A 20508-nucleotide genomic window follows, 5' to 3' on the forward strand; every position below is an offset into this window, starting at 1 on the left:
AGCTCTTGGTTTCAAAAAGGTTGGTGACCCCTGCTCTAATAACACAAAGCTGCCATGCAGGCTGTTTCTTTCTTCAATGTCATTATGAATTATTGACCTATTCAAGGCTCCAATTACGTCACATCTGAGATATTTTGGGGGAAAATGTTGCATATTTTGTGTTTGCCATATTAAAAAACGAGCTGGTTTTTTTTTATATAAAGAAGGGCCTAAAACCAACAAACGAAAAACATAAACAACAATAAAACGTATAATTGATGGGTAGATCTGAAGTTGATCTCGAGATTATTGTGTTAAAAGTAAACAGTAAAAAAAAAATAGAATTTATTTTTTAACACTGTAACACAACAATAATTTTAGTGTGATTTGTTTTTAAGTGTCATTGCTCAAAAAATAATAATGAATTAAAATCAATGTTGTTATGAGTTATTGACCTTTTTAAGGCTCCAATAATTATATAATCTCAAATATTCCACTTAAAAATGTTATTGTGTGAAAATATTGCATATTTTGTATTTTTTCCTTAAAAAAACAGGGTTTTCTTTGACAACAAGAGCATACAACTTAAATCTTTAAAATCGTTATATTGACAGATAGACCTAATGTTGATCTAGAGATTTAAAACTTGAATAATAATAAAAATAATAATACTGAATAATGACACATTTTTAATATTTTTTTGACCAAAAACCTTTGGGGTCCCCGGGATCAAGTCTGAGTGAAGGCCTAAATGTATATTTTTTATACATATATTGTATTGGTTTTTAAAATAAAAAATATCAAAATGGCCCCCGCTTGCTTTAATTTTTCAGAATGCGGCCCTCAGTGGAAAAAGTTTGGACACCCCTGCTTTAAATCATTGGCACAATGTTCTATTGAAATATATGTTTAATTTTCTATTAATCAATTGAGAAATGCAATCTTAAAAACTGACTATTAGTTTATAACCACTGTAAAATATACAAGCAATTTCCTTTTTAAACAATTTAACGACATTTATAATTACTTGTTTGAATTTCACAATTTTATAAAGGGCTATTCTTTTTTTCCCAATTTTTTAAAAATTAGTTGGCTTTATATATAATTCATTTGGGCCTATAAAACAATATCAGTAATGTTAACCTTGTGCAACATTGCCCCCTGTGGACAAAAGCTGCACTAGCAGCACACTGCAGAGTATGCTTGTATTGCAGCCTGTACTGTGCTATCATGACATGTTATTTTTAGACATAGACAAAATGTATTGATCCACACAGTAGCTCAGTTACAAAGGATGGAAAGGACAATGCAGGTATAAAGTAGACTAAAAATGTACTGTAGTAGCAATATAAAATATAACATACATGTAATATTTACATATTATATATACCGTATTTTTCGGAGTATAAGTCGCACCTGCCGAAAATGCATCATAAAGAAGGAAAAAAACATATATAAGTCGCATTTTTGGGGGAAATTTATTTGATAAAACCCAACACCAAGAATAGACATTTGAAAGGCAATTTAAAATAAAGAAAGAATAGTGAACAACAGGCTGAATAAGTGTACGTTATATGACGCATGAATAACCAACCGAGAACGTGCCTGGTATGTTAACTTAACATATTATAGTAAGAGTCATTCAAATAACTATAACATATAGAACATGCTATACGTGTACCAAACAATCTGTCACTCCTAATCGCTAAATCCCATGAAATCTTATACGTCTAGTCTCTTACGTGAATGAGCTAAATAATATTATTTGATATTTTACGGTAATGTGTTAATAATTTCACACATAAGTCGCTCCTGAGTATAAGTCGCACCCCCGGCCAAACTACAAAAAAAACTGCGATTTATAGTCCGAAAAATACGGTATATATTACAGTATATAATATATACTGATATATTATATTTTTTATGTAATATATACAATACATAACAATTACCATGTACAATACTACAGTACATATAACAGCTTGAGCTTACTATACTTAAGAAAACACGTTAGTTTATCAAGGAGCACTTAAAGACATAACACGTTTACGACTGGCCCCCCCTTTTTTTTATATAGATATTGAACTGCAGGAATAAAAAACCTTGCAAACTATTGATTAATTCAGTGAAAAATAATCATAAGTAATGTCCAGGAAAACTAAATTCCTTTCATATCTCAGCACAAAACACGCTAATTCTAAAGTAATTGACACCTTCGTGTATTTTTATTGAAACATTTGCCAGAAAAAATGTGAAGAAAAACAAATAATACACTTCTATTTATGTATTGTACAGTTTAATCCATATAAAGTTTTAAATAATTATTTCACATTTTAATAAATTATTTGGCTTTATATTTACTGTCATTAATTTGGGCCTAAAATAACTACACTGGGCAGCACGGTGGAACAGGGGTTAGTGCATGTGCCTCACAATACGAAGGTCCTGAGAAGTCCTGAGTTCAATCCCGGGCTCGGGATCTTTCTGTGTGGAGTTTGCATGTTCTCCCTGTGACTGTGTGGGTTCCCTCCAGGTACTCCGGCTTCCTCCCACAGCCAAAAACATGCACCTGGGGATAGGTTGATTGGCAACACTAAAAAGGCCCTAGTGTGTAAATGTGAGTGTGAATGTTGTCTGTCTATCTATCTGTGTTGGCCCTGCGATGAGGTGGCGACTTGTCCAGGGTGTACACCGCCTTCCGCCCAAATGCAGCTGAGATAGGCTCCAGCACCCCCCGCGGCCCCAAAAGGGACAAGCGGTAGAAAATGGATGGATGGATAACTACACTGCAACAGAAAACTTTAAACCAGAGCCGGGTTTACCTTGTGCAACATTGCCCCCTGTGGAAAAAAGCTACACTACAAGCATGTTTGTACTGTACTATCAAGACAAGTTACTTCACTATACTTAAGAAAACACGTTAGTTTATCAAGGATGACTTAAAAAAAGCACTTAACTACTTTCCCTCATATTTAAAAAAGGAAAGATTAGCAAAATATTAAAGTGCAGTATTAAAAACCCTGCAAACTATTGATTAGTTTGTTAAAAAGTAATCTCCATGAAAACTAATTTGCTTTCATATCTCAATACAAAAAGACCCCAATCTTAAAGTAATTTACACCGTCATGTAGCTTTATTGGTACAATTGCTTGTTAAAATAAGAAGAAAAAACAAATACATTTTGAATTTATTTACTGGCATTTTAGTTTAATTAAATAAATATAAAGTTTTAGTAAATATTTGACATTTTAATAAATTATTTGGCTTTATATTGAATTAATTTAGGACAAAAAAACCTGCCACTTTAAGGTTAGGCTTGTGCAACATTTCCCCCTGTGGACAACAGCTGCACTACACGCATACTGCAGAGTGTAGGACAGCCTGTACTGTACTAATATGACAATTTCACTATACTGTACTTATAAAGAAAACACGTTAGTTTATTAAGAAGCACTTAAACTAAAAAAGATGGCATTTTGAAGACTTTCCTTCCCTTTTTTTAAACAGAAAACAGTAGCAAGATATTGAAGCGCATGAATAAACAACACTCGTGCAAACTATTGACTAATTTGGCGAAAAGTAATCAACATTTATCTACATGAAAATTAATTTGCTTTTATATCTCAATACAAAAAACACCCTAATCGTAAAGTAATTTATTGAGTCATGTATCTATCCGTGTTGACCCTGCGATGAGGTGGTGACTTGTCCAGGGTGTACACCGCTTTCCGCCCATGTGCAGCTGGGATAAGCTCCAGCAACCCCCGCAACCCCAAAAGGGACAAGCGGTAGAAAAATGAATGGATGGATGGATGTATTTGTATTAAAATATTTGCTAGTAAAAATGAGAAGAAAAAAACCCAATACATTTTCAATGTATTCACTGGCATTTTAGTGTAATTTTCAATATAAAGGTTTAGAGGAAATATTCCACATTTAAATACATAGTTAGGCTTTAAATGTAATTAAATATATCACAAAAAAGCCCTCCTGAGCGTATAAAAAACTTGAATAAGGTGTGGCTTACCTTGTGCAACATCGCCACCTGTGTATCAAAGTTGTACTACACCACACGAGCAATCCTGTCCTCATTATTACCCTTTAATAAAATTAAGCTAAAAACAAAGCCATACATTGACAGCTTTAATAACCTGCCTCAAGTAGTATGCTCTTGCATTGTGTCACAGTCTAAAAGGCACTTACCTTTTTGTCAATAAAAGCGTTTTTTCCCTTTTCATATTCATATGCTAATATCTTACAGTGCTTTTTAAAGAGAAAAACTGAACTGCTGACTTGGCGGAAGAGGAGTTATTGTATAATACAACAGAAGAGTTATTAACAGGTTTCTAGCTTGAGTTTTGCAACCTAACTAAAACTATTTTACAACAAAAACAGTAGAAAACAGTGTTTGACCGTCGGTGTGCATTAAAAATAATGTGCAATAAGTACTTTAAAAGATGGTGTACTTTCTGAGGTTGTGTCATCTGACTGGTTCTGGGTTCTGCTTCTCCTTTCTGAGCTGCGTCGCCGCCGCCGAACATTCCCGTCCCCTCTGGATGGTGAACTCGCTGGGGCCGAGCTGGATGATCTTGCCGCTCCCCAGACACTCGTCGCCTTTGTAGAGCACGGCAAACTGACACGGAATGCATCACTTTAGACCTTGTTGTGCGTTATAGCGGAATTCATAAGGATTACCTGTCCAGTTGTTAAAGCTCTGACCGTGTGCGAGAGGGAGATCCACACAGAGCCATCCATGTTTAGAGTCACAGTGCAAGGAACTGGAAGTGTAAATCAAAATAAACACAACCTCAGTCAAAAATATGTTTTTCTGCGGCGTTAAATCACACACTTAGCGGCATCTGGTGGATGAATCGGAAGCTGCACTCCATCGTCTTGTTACGGGCCAGTTCGGGAGGTGGGTCCATCGTTAACCAGTGGAAGCGGTCCGTTTTCACGGTGTCACGGAAGAGAGACGGGTGGTTGGTAGACGGGGCCTGAGAGAAGAAAGGGTTTACTAGAGAAGCCACGCCCACAAAAGTGAGCGCTATTGCTCTTGTGCCAAAATGGGTCAGCAGAGAAACTGTGAATATATACAAAACTAGAGTACTTTTGCAGCAGATGACTTGATTTTACAAATTTGCTGTCATTAACCTCCACACAACCGGCGGGCGCAGTTTGCTCTAAAATCAGGGGTGTCCAAAGGCTTTTTTGCCACCTGCAGACCGAGTTTTATTGGCTCGCAGCATGTTGTCAGAAAAAAACAGTGAAAATGTACGGAAAAAAAGAGCAAAAAATCGGAATGTAATGAGAAAAAACTGAAATTGTCAAATAATTAAAAATAATATACTTAGTCACCTATAACACAAAGTTTTGTCTTCAAATATACATCATGAAATGTTTTTAAAAAACATTTTTAAATTAAAAATATCAAAATGGCCACCGCATACTTGACTTTTTAGTATGCGGCCCTTGGTGAAAAAAGTTTAGACACCCCTAATCTAAACTATTAAAAGCTCTCAAAAAATATACCTAATAAAATAAAAATATAAACAAAGTTTAATTAGTTTGTTAGTCATTTAAAAAAAAAAAAAAAATTTACTAACTAATGAATTAATTTGAAAAATGTACAGCAATAATAAACACTGTTAAATGTGTAACTGAACATTAATATTTTCTTACAGGCAGAATTTTTTACAGACGAGGTTATGCAGTTACACAGCTGTTTTATTATTATTATCATCATATTCTTACAAAGGGAAATAAAAAAGTAAAAATGTAAGAAAAAGGAGAGAGAAAATCTGAATTTAATGAGAAAAAGCTGACATTTTCAAACTAATAATTAATAATAACATACTTAACACAAAGATTTTTCTTTAAATATATATAATTTTGTTTTTAACACATTTAAAAAAAAACAAAATGGCCCCTACGTATTTGACTTTTCTGTATGACGCCCTTGGTGGAAAAAGTTTAGACACCCCGATCTAAACTATTAAAAGCTCTCGAAATAAAAAGATAACAAATAAAAATAGTTTGTTAGTCAATCAAAAATTTAAAATAATAATTTACTAACTAATAAATTAATTTTAAAAAACTTCAACAATATTAAACACTGTTAAATGTGTAACTGACCATTAATATTTTCGTACAGGCAGAATGTTTTACACACTAGGTTGTGCAGTTACAGTATTGTTTTATAATAATAGTATTGTATTCCCACAGGGGGAAAAAGGAAAGTAAAAATATAAGAAAAAAAGAGCAAAACGATCATAATGTAATGAGAGAAATTTGATACTAATAATGAATAATAATATACTTAGTCACCGATAATACAGAGCTGACACAACTTTGTCTCTAAATATATATATATATATATATATATATATATATATATATATATCAAAATGGTCCCGGCATACTTTGACTTTTCAGTATGCGGCCCTTGGTGGAAAAAGTTTGGACACCCCACCTTTAAATGTTTGGAGCTTAAAAAAGCAATCTCACCACGAACACGTCGCCGGTAACAATGTCTTTGTCGACCACAAAACAGGCATCCTTCAGGCCTCCTATTCGCGCCCTCTGGCCCAGCGTCAGAGTGAACCACCCTTAAATTGATTTACAGGTAAAAGGATGTCAGTTCACTTAGGCTCCGCCCACAACTGCAGTGTAAAACAATACCTTTGTGTGTTCCCATAACACTGCCGTCCTCTATGGACACAAAGTTGCCAGGTTTAGGTTCGAGGTACTGGAGGGAAAATGTATTCATGTGTTGGTAAGTCATTAAAAATGCCTCACATATAAAGCTTACCTCCAAAATGAAGTTTTCAAAGTTCCTCTCCCCAATGAAGCAGATGCCCATGCTCTAAAACATTAAATTCAAGCTGCAATTGAAACATTCTCTCTATGTGTGCTCTTTATATTTAGTACCTCTTTCTTCTGTAGCACATGGTGAAAGCCGGCTTCAGCCGCCATCTTTTTCACAAACTCCTTCGTGAGCCCGGCGAGCGGGAACAAGGTTTGCCGCAAGGCATCCTGGGAGATCTGACTCAGGAAGAAGGTTTGGTCTTTGAACAGGTCGGCCCCTTTGTACATTCTCACCGCTGTCGAGACAGAAGACGGAGACGAGTCAGCGAGGACTACAGTAAACCCTTGTTTTTCGCCTTTAATTGGTTCTGGGCCTGACCGTGGTAAATCAATTCCCACGAAGTAGGAATTATTCAGTATAAATGGAATATTTTCATAGCTGGATCATTAAACATTCAAAATATTTTTTTATGAGAGAACTCAACAAATTAACCCTATTATGCCAAAACGTATCGTAAGTGATACATGTGTTTTTGAGTCTGTACAGCAGAGTGATTAGTTTTTTCCTAAAAAGCCTGACGTACCAGATCAGATACATGCATCACACGCATCATCCACATAAGGGCAGTAATTGACTTATCATAAAATGTGCGTATCAACTTTGAAACAGCAGGTATAAAAGGTACTATAACTCTAAATTAGTCAATTCGCAATTTATTGCATTTAATGCATTATATATACACCATCCAGCAACATACAGTCTTTAGATTTTTCAAATAAACAAATGTGTTTAAATGACAATTATAATACATTTAGAGGTAAAATATACATATCTAATTTGCTGTATTACTTTGTGGTGATCACTCACTGTGTTGCAATAATAAATGATAGCTTTCTGATTTTTATGAGAGAAAGAAAACCAAATCAACATTTTTAAAAATACATGACGATGTTGACTTTTTGTACGTTTTTTTTAGATGCCAAATAATTACAACATTGAAGATGCTTTGAAAATGATGAAGAATGATAATTCAAGTGACCTGGAGCAGCTGGGGAAAGATGATGATGACGAATGTTATTTTTATGTTTGAAAATAACATGATGAATATTTCTGTGAATTGCAATATGTTTTGTTATAAAAAATTATATTTTGTGACCGGCTGTGTCAAATATGATACAAATTGAAAATAATAAGAAGTTGATTTTTGTAAAATAAAATAAAATTATATATATATATATATATATATATATATATATATATATATATATATATATATATATATATATATATATATATATATATATATATATATATATATATATATATATATATATATATATATATATATATATATATATATATATATATATATATATATATATATGCATATACCGAATAAGATAATAGAAGTACCGATAAAAGCTACAGAATCAAATAACAAATAATTGGATTGGTCTGTCAATTATTTAGTGGTTCAGGGTTTAGAGGGTGAAATCCTTTAGTCAACTTTACACTGGTTTAATCCAATATAGTAATGCTGCTTGAGGTTAAGCAAATCAGTGACCACGATACTAAACTGCGCACTTTGATTGGTTTGGTCTCATCCAGTGGCCAATGCTACTGTAGAATTGATATTTTTTAGTTCTTATAGCCCATTGTTATAATTGAAAATGCTTAATGAACCCTCTTGCAGCCCGAAGGCTCAAAACAAGTGTTAAATGTGTTCCTAATGTGATATGTTCAGTTTCAGATTTAGCGGTCTGAAATTCCACAACTGTGTTTTTTTACTATCTTTTAAAAATAAAATTGCATTGTCTTTTTGATTACAACATTGTCAAAATATGACATAAAAAGAAAGTACACACACATTCTTTAAGAACTCTTTCCCATTATGACTTGACTCTATAACTTTTTATTTTTTAACAGACCGTAATCTTGGTATTTTCCTATGCTTTCTCTGTGAAAACAGAGAACATTTTATTCTTGAGCATTCAAGAACAAGTTTTGGTGTAATTGCACAGCTTAACCACCGAACGGCACCAGAAAACAAAGCATATTTCTCAGAGCTTTGACAAGCGTAAATTCATTAGCTGTCATTAAATCGCTGAAATGCAATGGAAACTCCTTCCTGCTTTCTAGCTCATTTTAGCTTAGTGGGCACTGTAAAAATAATATTTGTGTCTACTTGTCTACTCCACTGAATTTTTTAACATATTCACCAAGACTGTCAATACCCAAACTCAAATATTCCACCCTGCAACTCTTTTTTAGAAAATATTGCATATTTTGCATTTACCCATTATAAAAAACAGTTGTTATTCTTAACAAAAAGGCTATAAAACAAATAAACAAAATATATTAATATAGATCTGAAGTTGTTAAAAGGCTACAAGTGTTGAAAGTTAAAAATAAAAATAAATTGCTGACTTATGACACTTTTATAAGCAAGTCGCTTTTGGATCCTAAGAGTAATTGTGTACAGTCAATGGTAAGCTTGACTGAATCTCATTCTTGCCGATTTAAAAATAATATATATATTGTTTTGGTGTAATTGCTCAGCTTAACAACCAGATGGCACCATAAAAACGATGCATATTTTTTTTAGAGCTTTGATAAGCGTAAATGAATTAAACTGTCTGAATTATCTTGGCTAGTTATATATAACATTGTATATTTTGCATTGTCCCCATTATAAAAAAAAACAGTTGTTATTCTTGACAAAAAGGTCATAAAACATAAAAAACACAAGAAATGAAGAATAAATACAAATCAATATAGATCTGAAGTTGTTAAAAGATTTCAAGTGTTGAAAGTAAAAAAAATCAATTATATAATTGCTGACTTGTGGCACTTTTATGAGCGTTTTTTTTTTTTTATCCTAAGAGTAATAGTGGATAGACAATCTTCAGCTTGCACAAAAGTGAATTCAGTCCAAAAATACCTATCATATGATTTAAAAAAATCTGCGAAGTATGACGAGCCGAGGGACAAATTGTAAGCAACGAGGCAAAAAAAACAAACGTACGGTTTCTGAACTCGAAGCGGTTTCTGAACAAAACGAGGGGCAAGGTTTTGCGGGTCTGCTGGAAAACCTCTTCGTCCTCCTGGGAGGTCCTCGCGTAGTGCCCTGTCGCCATGGCATCACCACCTGTGTGTCAAAAAAAGACTAAAATAGCCATCGCTGAACACATCATGCACATCTTAAAACGAGACTTACCTAGAGTTGTGATTGCATATTTGTAGAAATGATTGAATTTGATATGCTTGTTGCAGATAATGTCTGGGTTTGGAGTCCTGCCTTTCTCATATTCTTTCAACAGATTACTGCAAAGGGGCATAAATATGTCAAACAATGGGGTTATGATTTGCACAGAGTACCTTAACATACCTGAAAACTTCATGCCAGTACTCTTTAACATATGACACTTGATGGAAGGGGATGTCAAGGCTTTGGCACACTTTGTAGGCGTCCTCACAGTCCTTCTCTGTAGTGCACACTCCGCTCTCATCCAGGGAGTCCCAGTTTTTCATGAACACCCCAGTCACATTATAGCCTTCAAAGGCACAATTGAATATTCACAAGTGATTTACACCAGTTTCAGTCGAAGTTGTTGATAGTAGTGATTTGCCGATCAAAACAGAAATAGCGAAACCGCTGGTACATGGTATTTATGCTGTCGTATTGATTCTCAAATCAAAATATCAATACTTTTGATACTTTAGTTTTTTTAGATAATGTGTTAAAAAAAAAGTAACTAAACTTGTGATTGTGAATGAGGCAATTGGTCAATATTGGATGTTTTTGCTGAGCGTTATTTACATGTAACTGTAGTGCCATCTCCAAGTTGGGGAGGAGATCAAGTACATAGGAGTCTTGTTCATCAGTGGGGGAAGAGTGGATCGTGAGATTGACAGGCGGATCGGTGCGGCGTCTTCAGTAATGCGGACGCTGTATCGATCTGTTGTGGTGAAGAAGGAGCTGAGCCGGAAGGTAAAGCTCTCAATTTACCGGTCGATCTACGTTCCCATCCTCACCTATGGTCATGAGCTTTGGGTTATGACCGAAAGGACAAGATCACGGGTACAAGCGGCCAAAATGAGTTTCCTCCGCCGGGTGGCGGGTCTCTCCCTTAGAGATAGGGTGAGAAGCTCTGTCATCCTGGGAGGAGCTCTGAGTAAAGCCACTGCTCCTCCACATCGAGAGGAGCCAGATGTGGTGGTTCGGGCATCTGCTCAGGATGCCACCCGAACGCCTCCCTAGGGAGGTGTTTGGGGCACGTCCGACCGGCAGGAGGCCAAGGGGAAGACCCAGGACACATTGGGAAGACTATGTCTCCCGGCTGGCCTGGGAACGCCTCGGGATCCCCCGGGAGGAGCTGGACGAAGTGGCTGGGGAGAGGGAAGTCTGGGCTTCCCTGCTTAGGCTGCTGCCCCGGCGACCCGACCTCGGATAAGCGGAAGAAAATGGATGGATTGCAAGTGCATTCGTTTTTATTCTAACACTAGTTCTTAATATTTTATTTATTTTTTAATGATTATACATACTTCCTTTTTATGGTATTTTCCTGTATTTTGTCCTGTGTTTCTGTTATATACGGCCATGTTGTTATTCAGGCCACTACCTCAATATACTACAGAGCTTGAAATAAATAACTGTCTTATATTCTTCATGCTATGAGACAAGTTATCACTTGGAACAGCAGACACATGAGGTATATTTGCACCAAGTATCGGTATCGCCAATACCAGCCTGGATTTGACTCTGTATCGGACTGAAAAAACAAAGTAGTACCGCACATCACGAGTTGATATAGCTCTTGTAATCGACGCCAGCAGTGTACCTAATGAACTGACCCGTGGGGGTTCGGTACGTTCTTACCTCTTCTCTTCAGTATCAAGGCCGCAACGGAGCTGTCAACGCCGCCTGACATGGCGCACACGACGTGCCTTATAACACCCATATTTTAGAAATAACTCCTGGTCACCTATCTAATGTTGTATTACGCTAAGCGAAAGAACGAAAACCCACTCATTGGTCACGTAACGGCGGCGGTCATAGTTGTGGTCCGTTCTGGAAAGAGGTCCGGCTGGAACCGCCGGTCAAAGCGGAACTATATATTTTAGCTGGGAACAAACTCCACAGGGCTGTTACACACTACTTGCGTTTTGGCGAATAAGGTTAGTGGTGGTTAAATATGTATGTATTTAGTTAGATTACTAGTTTAAAATATAAACATGTATGTTGTCATGCATTCGTCTGGACTGGAAATGTTGAATTAACAATGTTCATTTTTACCATGTTTCAGCTGTGTCTTTGCACAGATGGGTGAGGATGTGTCTGCTGATAGTGTCACCCTGGATCTTCTGTTAGAAGCCAGGGAGACGGTCAAAAGCAGTCCCTTGGGGGTCATCAACACCCCCATGGTCCCCTGGAGCCAGACCACCTTGCCTCTCAACAAGGCTTGCAACATCCACATCAAACTGGAGAACATGCAACGAACCGGTGAGAGAGAACAAGATCTTAATTGTAATCACGCTTTTGTACACACCAAACTACACGCTGTGTGAAGTTGGCCTTGTCAAAATTCTCCCCAAACTTGTTCCAATCGTTTGCGCCGTTAGGCTTTAAAGTTATTCTAAAGTACCATTTCTGACTGGTGATGTCATTCCCCCCCACCTTGTCAAAAGTTCGTGTCCCATTTGTTTGTGCTGCATTTAGTGCTTATTTGTTTGTCTAACTAATATAGTTGTTATGGTATAAACGTGGTATTATAATAAAATAATATATCAATAATAAATATTATACTAATATGAATATAATATATAATTTATTATATTATATATAAATAAATAATATATACATACATATAAATAATTTATTATAATAATATAATAAAATAATGAATATAAATATTTTTTTTACGGTAAAAATAACAGCGGTAGTAATGCACTGTAAAAAAATGGCTATAGATTTTTACGGGGAAAAAAAACTGGCAGTTCGGTCACAAGAATTTTGACATAAAAACAACTGGTACAGTTTTTAAATGTTCAGTAATTTAGTGTAAAAAAACAGTAATTTTTATGGGTTTTTTTCTGGTGACTGAGCTGCCATTTTTTTTTTATCGTAAAAGCTATATTTATTTATTTTTACAGGCAAACTTGTTGCGTTTAAAATTTGAGACCCCTGCTATACAGTAAAGTTGTGACTTTTCGAAGCTCTATGGGGGAGGATAATCTTGCTTTGCCCACGTCCTATAGTGAAAAAACCTAAACTCATGAAATCTAGCATCCGCCATAAACCTGTCTGAGTGAAGTTTAAATGCCATCAGATGAAATATCTATGAGAGTGGGTTACAAAATAACACCTGGAAAAGCTGAAAAGCTGCAGAAAATGACCTTTTTTTTAGGCTAAAAATGAGCATAAAAGATGCAAAATTGCATGTTAATTGAAATGAATCTATGGTGATATGAAGCTAAATTCCTCACTGGTGGTGCTGTTTCGTGGTGAAAATGGCTGAAAATTGCATCACACACGAATGGGACCAGTTTGGGGAGACTTGTGACAAGGTGTGTGTGTGGGGGGGGCGGCCTGGTTATAAATTATAACATGTTAACATAAAAACTTTATTAGTTGGACAAAAAAAATTGTTGCACAAACGGTTGGGACAAGTTTGGAGAGATTTTGTCAAGGTCCCCCACGTCGAAACATGGTGCATGTCTTTTAAAATTGCAGGGTCCTTTAAAATTAGAGGCGTGGCCAATCAGTTTGCCAGGAGACCAAAAGGTGGTCATTTTGTCACCATGTCTGCCGGGAATTACGGGAGGTCGTTTGCGTACGCGTCAAAACACTACGGCTGGAAAGGCAAAGTGGTGATGCCCGAAACCGCCCCGGTGTCCAGATCCGTCCTCATACAGGTCAGAGGTCACACACCAGGCGCAAATCCCATTTTTAACGTGGTAATGTGTTTGTTTATTTCTTTGTAGGGTTTCGGGGTCGACGTGGAGCGAGTTCCCACTTCCTGTCTGATGAATGAGGTAACGCGTTGCGTTCAGGAGCAGAACATGACTTTCCTGCACTCCTACGACGACCTGGATCTCATAGCAGGGCATGCCAGGTACACTCAAGGTTGGAATAACGAGGAAGAAATGCCAACGGGTCACCTTTAATTGTGCGCGCGTTCAGTCTGGGCCTGGAGATCCTGGAGGTGGTGCCTGAGCCCGACGTGGTGGTGGTGTGCTGCGGAGGAGGTGGACTGCTGGCCGGAGTGGCGGCTGCAGTCAAGCTGTCAGGATGTGACATGAGCAGAATCTACGGAGTGGAACCAGAAGGAGGTAAAATATGATATTTAAATGAACAGAATCGGTGCTGATGTGAATGTTGTGTTTGAGTGCAGCCTGTACCATGCACAGGAGCTTCATAGAGAAGAGGCCAGTGGCCATGGACACACGCAGTGTTGCGTCAGGACTTGCGCCGCCGTTTGCAGGTAATATCCATGACATCATCCTGTCTGTTGCAGTATAAAACAATGCAATAGTGAAATTATATTCTACTAAAAAATTAATAACATACTAATAAAAGAAATACATTATTTCATAGAATAGTATGTAAAATAATATAAATACTTTCAATGTATTTGTTTTTTTAATAGGCACATTGCACAATATATATATTGCACATTGCAGGTAAAGGTACAAGCTTATTTTCATCTGTTGTCCCAAAGTGACTGCAGGTAAAAAACACATTTGCCAATAAAATCTCAAATACAGATGAAAAAAACTGTAATACTGAATACAATAAAAAAATGTACATTGTACATTACAGGGAGTATCTGTATATTATTATTTGAAATATGATGAGTCCAAATTACAATTTGCAATAAATTAAAAGTTTTAAGCACACAGCCTGGCCATAAGCTGTCTCCTTATATCATGTTCATCTTTATATTCTAGACCCGCTATCTAGTATAAGTGTGTAATCCTAACACAGCACATTGTATTTAAATATTTTAAACCAATAAGTGTGTTCTTAATCATATTTTTATTTAAATGTAATAATTATGTATGGTATATGCACATCATTTTTGAAGTATTTTTATTACTTTATTATGTATTTTTATTATATTTCAAAATATATATGTATTACAAAAATAATAAATATTAGGGCTGTAAAAAAAAGGGCTAACGCATGCAATTAATCACAAAATATCATTAATTATATATCAACATGGTGTAATCGCAAAATTTAATTTGAGCGCATATGTTGTTTTATCTCGATGACAGATGGAGACCTGAAAGGCAGAGCAGGTTGTTTTACTGTCAGTGATCAGGTCAATGCATACTTTGGATTGGGGGTGTCCAAACTTTTTGACTTGGGGGGCCGCAATGGGCTAAAAAAATGTTCTGGCCAAGAGAATGTAGCTGAGATAGGCTCCAACGCCCCCCGCGATCCCGAGGGGAATAAGCGGTAGAAAATGGATGGATGGATGGATATAATAGGGGTGTGGGAAAAAATTGATTCGAATTCAAATCGCCATTCTCACGTTGTATGATTCAGTATCGATTCTCATTTTTCAAAAATCGATTTTATTTATTTATTTTTTAATTATTTGTATTTTTTTTATTAATCAATCCAACAAAACAATACACAGCAATACCATAACAATGCAATCCAATTCCAAAACCAAACCCGACCCAGCAACACTCAGAACAGCAATAAACAGAGCAATTGAGAGGAGACACAAACACGACACAGAACAATCCAAAAGTAGTGAAACAAAAATGAATATTATCAACAACAGTATCAATATTAGTAACAATTTCAACATAGCAGTGATTAAAAATCCCATTTATTAAAAAAAAAAAGAACAATAGTGTCACAGTGGCTTACACTTGCATCACATCTCATAAGCTTGACAACACACTGTGTCCCATATTTAAATAAGTCATATTTTTTGTTCATTTAATAGTTAAAACAAATTTTAATTATTGCAATCAGTTGATAAAACATTGGCCTTTACAATTATAAAAGCTTTTTACAAAAATCTACTACTCTGCTTGCATGTCAGCAGACTGGGGTAGATCCTGCTTAAATCTATGTATTGAATGAATAGAGAATTGTTTTGAATCGGAAAAATATTGTTTTTGAATCGAGAATCGCGTTGAATCGGAAAAATCGATTTATAATCAAATCGTGACCCCAAGAATCGATATTGAATCAATCGATATTGAATCGAATCGTGGGACACCCAAAGATTCGCAGCCCTAATATATATATATATGTATATATATATATATATATATATATGTATGTGTGTGTATATTTATATGTATGTATATGTGTATATATAAATGATTTACTCACATTGTCCATAAGATGGCAGCAAATCTGCAGAATTCAGAGGCCGGCTTGGTATTTAAGATTATTATGAAATTGGCCCTAGTGTGTGAATGTTGTCTTTCTATCTGTGTTGGCCCTGCGATGAAGTGCCGACTTGTCCAGGGTGTACCCCGCCTTCTGCCCGAATGCAGCTGAGATAGGCTCCAGCACCTCCTGCGACCCCGAAAGGGACAAACGGTAGAAAATGGGTGGATGGATGAAAGTGCAGTGCGATGCTTTATAGCTGTGGTCCCCAAACTTTTTTGCACCACGGACCGGTTTAATGTAGACATTAGTTTCAGAGACAGGTTTTCTACTTGTGCCAGATAAATACAGCAAAAATAAGTGCATGAAAATACAACTCACTATAACGCTGAATTAGTGGGAGCCCTGGGCTTGTTTCTTTGCAATAAGATGCAGATGGAAATCAGCCTTTGGCTACAATTTGTCACATTTATATGTTAAATGTTCATTAATGTGCATTGTATCATGTCACAAAGTTATAACAAATGGCAACTTCCTATGAGGAGTTTTATTGTACAGCTATATACAAGCTTATTGGTGTGTCTATAGTGGGACAGGTGGAAGTTAAGTCGGAGAAAATGCATCCATCCATTTCCTACCGCTTGTCCCTTTTTTGGGGTCGCGGGGGGTGCTGGAGCCTATCTCAGCTGCATTTGGGCGGGGTACACCCTGGACAAGTCGCCACCTCATCGCAGGGCCAACACAAATAGACAACATTCACACACTAGGGCCAATTTAGTGTTGCCAATCAACCTATCCCCAGGTGCATGTCTTTGGAGGTGGGAGAAAGCCGGAGTACCCGGAGGGAACCCACGCAGTCACGAGGAGAACATGCAAACTCCACACAACCATTTTTGTGAGGCACATGCACTAACCTCTGTACCACCGTGCTGCCGGAGAAAATGCAGTCGTTTATAAATGATTTAATGTTTCGTAGTTTGGACACACCTGCTTTAGATACTTTGGTACTTTGTATAAAACTATTACCAGGTTTTGGGCAAAATATGTGCATTCAGGTTAATGATTTAAAAAATGTTGACAATAAAATTGCATGTGTGTCAATATGATTGGGGTATTTTTTAAAGTTAATTTCTATTATGCACGCAAGTAATTTTCTGCGATGAATCCGGATTAATCAAAATGCAAGAGTGATGAATCTGATTTGGAATTTAAACATTTGACAGCACTAATAATTTTACAAAATTATGATTTTGCATACTTAATTTACAAAATAATACTGGTACGCAAGTGTGTTTCTGCGAGTACATGTGTAGCATTTAAAGGGACTGCTCGAAAACGGACCTAGATACACTTTAGTGTACCGTACTCGAATAACTCCCAAGTCCTACATACCTTTCAGGCACGCTGCCCTACGAGCTGTGCCAGCGTTACGTGGAAGGGATCGTCCTGGTGAGCGATGACGACATCAAGGCCGCCGTGTCCGCACTCTACAAGGCGGGTCTGGTGGTGGAGCCGTCAGGCTCTGCTGCCTTTGCCGCCATCGCTTCTAACAAGATCCCTGAACTTGAAGGGAAGAACGTTGTGTGCATCCTCAGTGGCGGAAACATCGGCAAAGACGAGCTTGGAAACTTCCCAGACTGACAAGACGAGTCTGCAACTCAATAATGGAGTCGGAACAGTAAAATTGAAAAAAAAATATATATATATTTTTTTTTTAATTCAGTTTTTGCATTTTTTAGCAAATTAAAATGATGGTGCTAGATGTGTCCATTATTTAGAGTGACGCTTAAAAAGAACACTATATGGAGAAATGAATGTTGCATCTACATGACATCCTTAATGGCCATCCTGCATACGACTGCATCCAGAAGAGTCCCGCACTTCTCCTCCTGAGGGCTGACTTTGTACAGCTGCAAACCAAGATGGGGATCTTAGAAAGAACACAATAGTGGTGAAATGTGCGTTATTCCACCAGGGCACCTTTTTAATCTTTGCACGGTCTGAGAGCGAGGACATGTCATCCACTGGAACCTGCTGTCCATCCACTTTGGCTGTGATGTCTGACACAAGATGGGATTCCTCTTTCTTGTGGACCAGGACCACGAGGACTGAGTCGTCACCATCCGAGACCCCAAACTTTTTGAAGGCATCATTAATCTGTCAGGGCAAAATTTACTTTAAATGTGAAGTCAAGTAAATAGAGTAAAAATTAGAATTTTTTTACATTAAATTACACTGACAATTTCATAACATTTTTATTTCATAGTTTAATTTAATTTACCATAAGTGGGTTTTGAGTTTTTCAGCATTACATTATCCTGCACTGAATTGGAAAACCCTGTATTTTAACAAACTGAATTTGTAATTACACAACTTTTCCTTACAATTTTTTATATAATAAAATTGATAGCTAATTTGATTTAAATCGTAAGCAAAATGTGTGTGTTTAAAAGTTCCATTTGTTAAATTCAGTTTAAATAAATTCAGAGCAGAAGTATTTGTTCCTTCAAAACTCAAGACCCACTTCCGGCAAATAACATTTAATGAAATTATCAGCATAATTTGATGTAAATGTGTTCACAAAATTCAAACGCAAAAAATCAGTTACATAAATTTCAAATTTACTTTGAACATGTAGTTAAGTAAATACAGTAAAAATATATGGAGGTTAATTTGTGTCCATTACGAAACCTTATTTTGACACTGAACTTATGCAACAGATTTTTTTAAATTTTAATTTGGTGCAGTGATTTTTTTTTTACATCATATTATGCTGACAATTTAATTATTTTTAGTATTTATTTTAATTTCATAATTTTCGTTTAAATATTTCTGCACTGAATTGTAAAACCCTGTATTTAAACAAATACATTTTTTATACACCCTAATTTGCTCACAATTTTTTATACGATACAATTGTTACCATAATTTGATTGAATTTGTGAGAAAAATTCAGTTTGTTAAATTCAGTTTAAAAAAATTCAGAGCAAAACTATTTGTTGCTTCAAAACTCAAGACCCACTTGCAGTAAATTAAAGGGAAAAGTTATGAAAATATCAGCATCATTTGATGTAAAAAAATAAAATGTGTTCACATAATTTGAACGCAACAAATTCAGTCACACACTGATGGCAGCTCCCGCCATCAGTGTGTGAATGTGTGTGTGAATGGATGAATGTGGAAATACTGTCAAAGCCTTGAAGGTAGAAAAGCGCTATACAAGTATAACCCATTTATCATTTATCATATATAATAAAATACATATATATGTAGCTAGAATTCACTGAAAGTCAAGTATGTATTTTATTTAAATATATATATATAAGAAATACTTGAATTTCAGTGAATTCTAGCTATAAATATACTCTTCCCCCTTAACCCCCCCCCACCCCACCCCCCCCCTCCACACTCCTGATTGTAAATAATGTAAATAATTCAATGTGATTATCTTGTGTGATGACTGTATTATGATGATAGTATATATGATAGTATATATCTGTATCATGAATCAATTTAAGTGGACCCCGACTTAAACAAGTTGAAAAACTTATTCGGGTGTTACCATTTAGTGGTCAATTGTACGGAATATGTACTTCACTGTGCAACCTACTAATAAAAGTCTCAATCAATCAATCAATCAAACACCCCCCCCCCCCCCCCCCCCCATCTCCCGAATTTGGAGGTCTCAAGGTTGGCAAGTATGTCAAAAAGTAATGTCACATACATTCAGAGTTTAAAAAAAAGAAGCTTTCTTTGTAAAGGCACACATGAACCTCCATAAAATAATACATTAAACAAGTAACTTACATTATTAGTTGGGGACAGGTTAAAGATTATCTCGGAAAACTGGCTTCTAGTCTTCATTTTACCAGTTGTGTGTAAGTGGACGGCCTTATTAGCAGCCACCAGCACTTGGAAGGGACTCAGCAGCTGGAAATAGTCAACATATAAACATTACACCGCGCTTATTTACACAAATATTACCAAGTAAGTCTCCTCTCAGTGTGCATTTGAACTCACCATGGTGGGGTTGATCAATGCACCGGTTATTTTACCCTCCACGGCGCGTTGTCTCAGCTCGGCGGCATTTTTGACATCTTTGAAAAGTATCTGGGTCACGGTAAGGTCGGGGGAAAAGCTCCAGTTCATGAGAAAAATGCATGTTGGTGATTTAAAAATAAGACATTACAGGCGGAAACGCTCCACATAGCACGCGAGCAGGGGGCTGCGTCAGGGGGACTAATAACACTGTAACACCGAAGTAGCCTCCTCGGAAAAACATTTAAATACAAATGGCTAAATGGTCTCAAATACTACATCCTACGTACATTGTTAAACTATATACACCATAGATTAATTACTT

General features: G+C 36.3%; 3 protein-coding genes across 4 annotated transcripts; 1 reads left to right on the plus strand and 2 right to left on the minus strand.

The window, feature by feature from the left end:
* Nucleotides 1–1973: 1973 nt before the first annotated feature.
* Nucleotides 1974–11888, minus strand: trmu (tRNA 5-methylaminomethyl-2-thiouridylate methyltransferase). Its single transcript, XM_062064595.1, has 11 exons — nucleotides 11664–11888; nucleotides 10173–10338; nucleotides 10002–10108; nucleotides 9810–9932; nucleotides 6907–7079; nucleotides 6788–6841; nucleotides 6658–6724; nucleotides 6484–6584; nucleotides 4829–4973; nucleotides 4675–4757; nucleotides 1974–4612 (listed from the first exon to the last, which is right to left on the minus strand). The coding sequence occupies exons 1-11, from the start codon at nucleotides 11743–11745 to the stop codon at nucleotides 4460–4462; spliced, it is 1254 nt and encodes a 417-aa protein (XP_061920579.1). The 5' UTR covers nucleotides 11746–11888; the 3' UTR covers nucleotides 1974–4459.
* On the plus strand, nucleotides 11637–18686 carry srr (serine racemase). 2 transcript variants are annotated; one of them, XM_062064597.1, is made up of 7 exons: nucleotides 11637–11962; nucleotides 12091–12287; nucleotides 13518–13699; nucleotides 13769–13899; nucleotides 13968–14116; nucleotides 14179–14268; nucleotides 16948–17489. In XM_062064597.1, the coding sequence occupies exons 2-7, from the start codon at nucleotides 12107–12109 to the stop codon at nucleotides 17100–17102; spliced, it is 888 nt and encodes a 295-aa protein (XP_061920581.1). In that variant the 5' UTR covers nucleotides 11637–11962; nucleotides 12091–12106; the 3' UTR covers nucleotides 17103–17489. The 2 variants fall into 2 exon arrangements, with proteins under 2 accessions (XP_061920581.1, XP_061920580.1); XM_062064596.1 differs by lacking the exon at nucleotides 16948–17489 and adding an exon at nucleotides 17545–18686 and having other exon boundaries at nucleotides 11638–11962.
* On the minus strand, nucleotides 17836–20322 carry tprkb (Tp53rk binding protein). The gene is given in 5 exon segments (XM_062064598.1): nucleotides 17836–18055; nucleotides 18126–18302; nucleotides 19953–20075; nucleotides 20166–20276; nucleotides 20278–20322. Coding segments are annotated over 5 exon segments (528 nt in total). The 5' UTR covers nucleotides 20308–20322; the 3' UTR covers nucleotides 17836–17968.
* Nucleotides 20323–20508: the final 186 nt, after the last annotated feature.

Source organism: Entelurus aequoreus, linkage group LG12 (genome assembly GCF_033978785.1).
Source record: "Entelurus aequoreus isolate RoL-2023_Sb linkage group LG12, RoL_Eaeq_v1.1, whole genome shotgun sequence".
In the NCBI taxonomy this organism is placed as follows: domain Eukaryota; kingdom Metazoa; phylum Chordata; class Actinopteri; order Syngnathiformes; family Syngnathidae; genus Entelurus; species Entelurus aequoreus.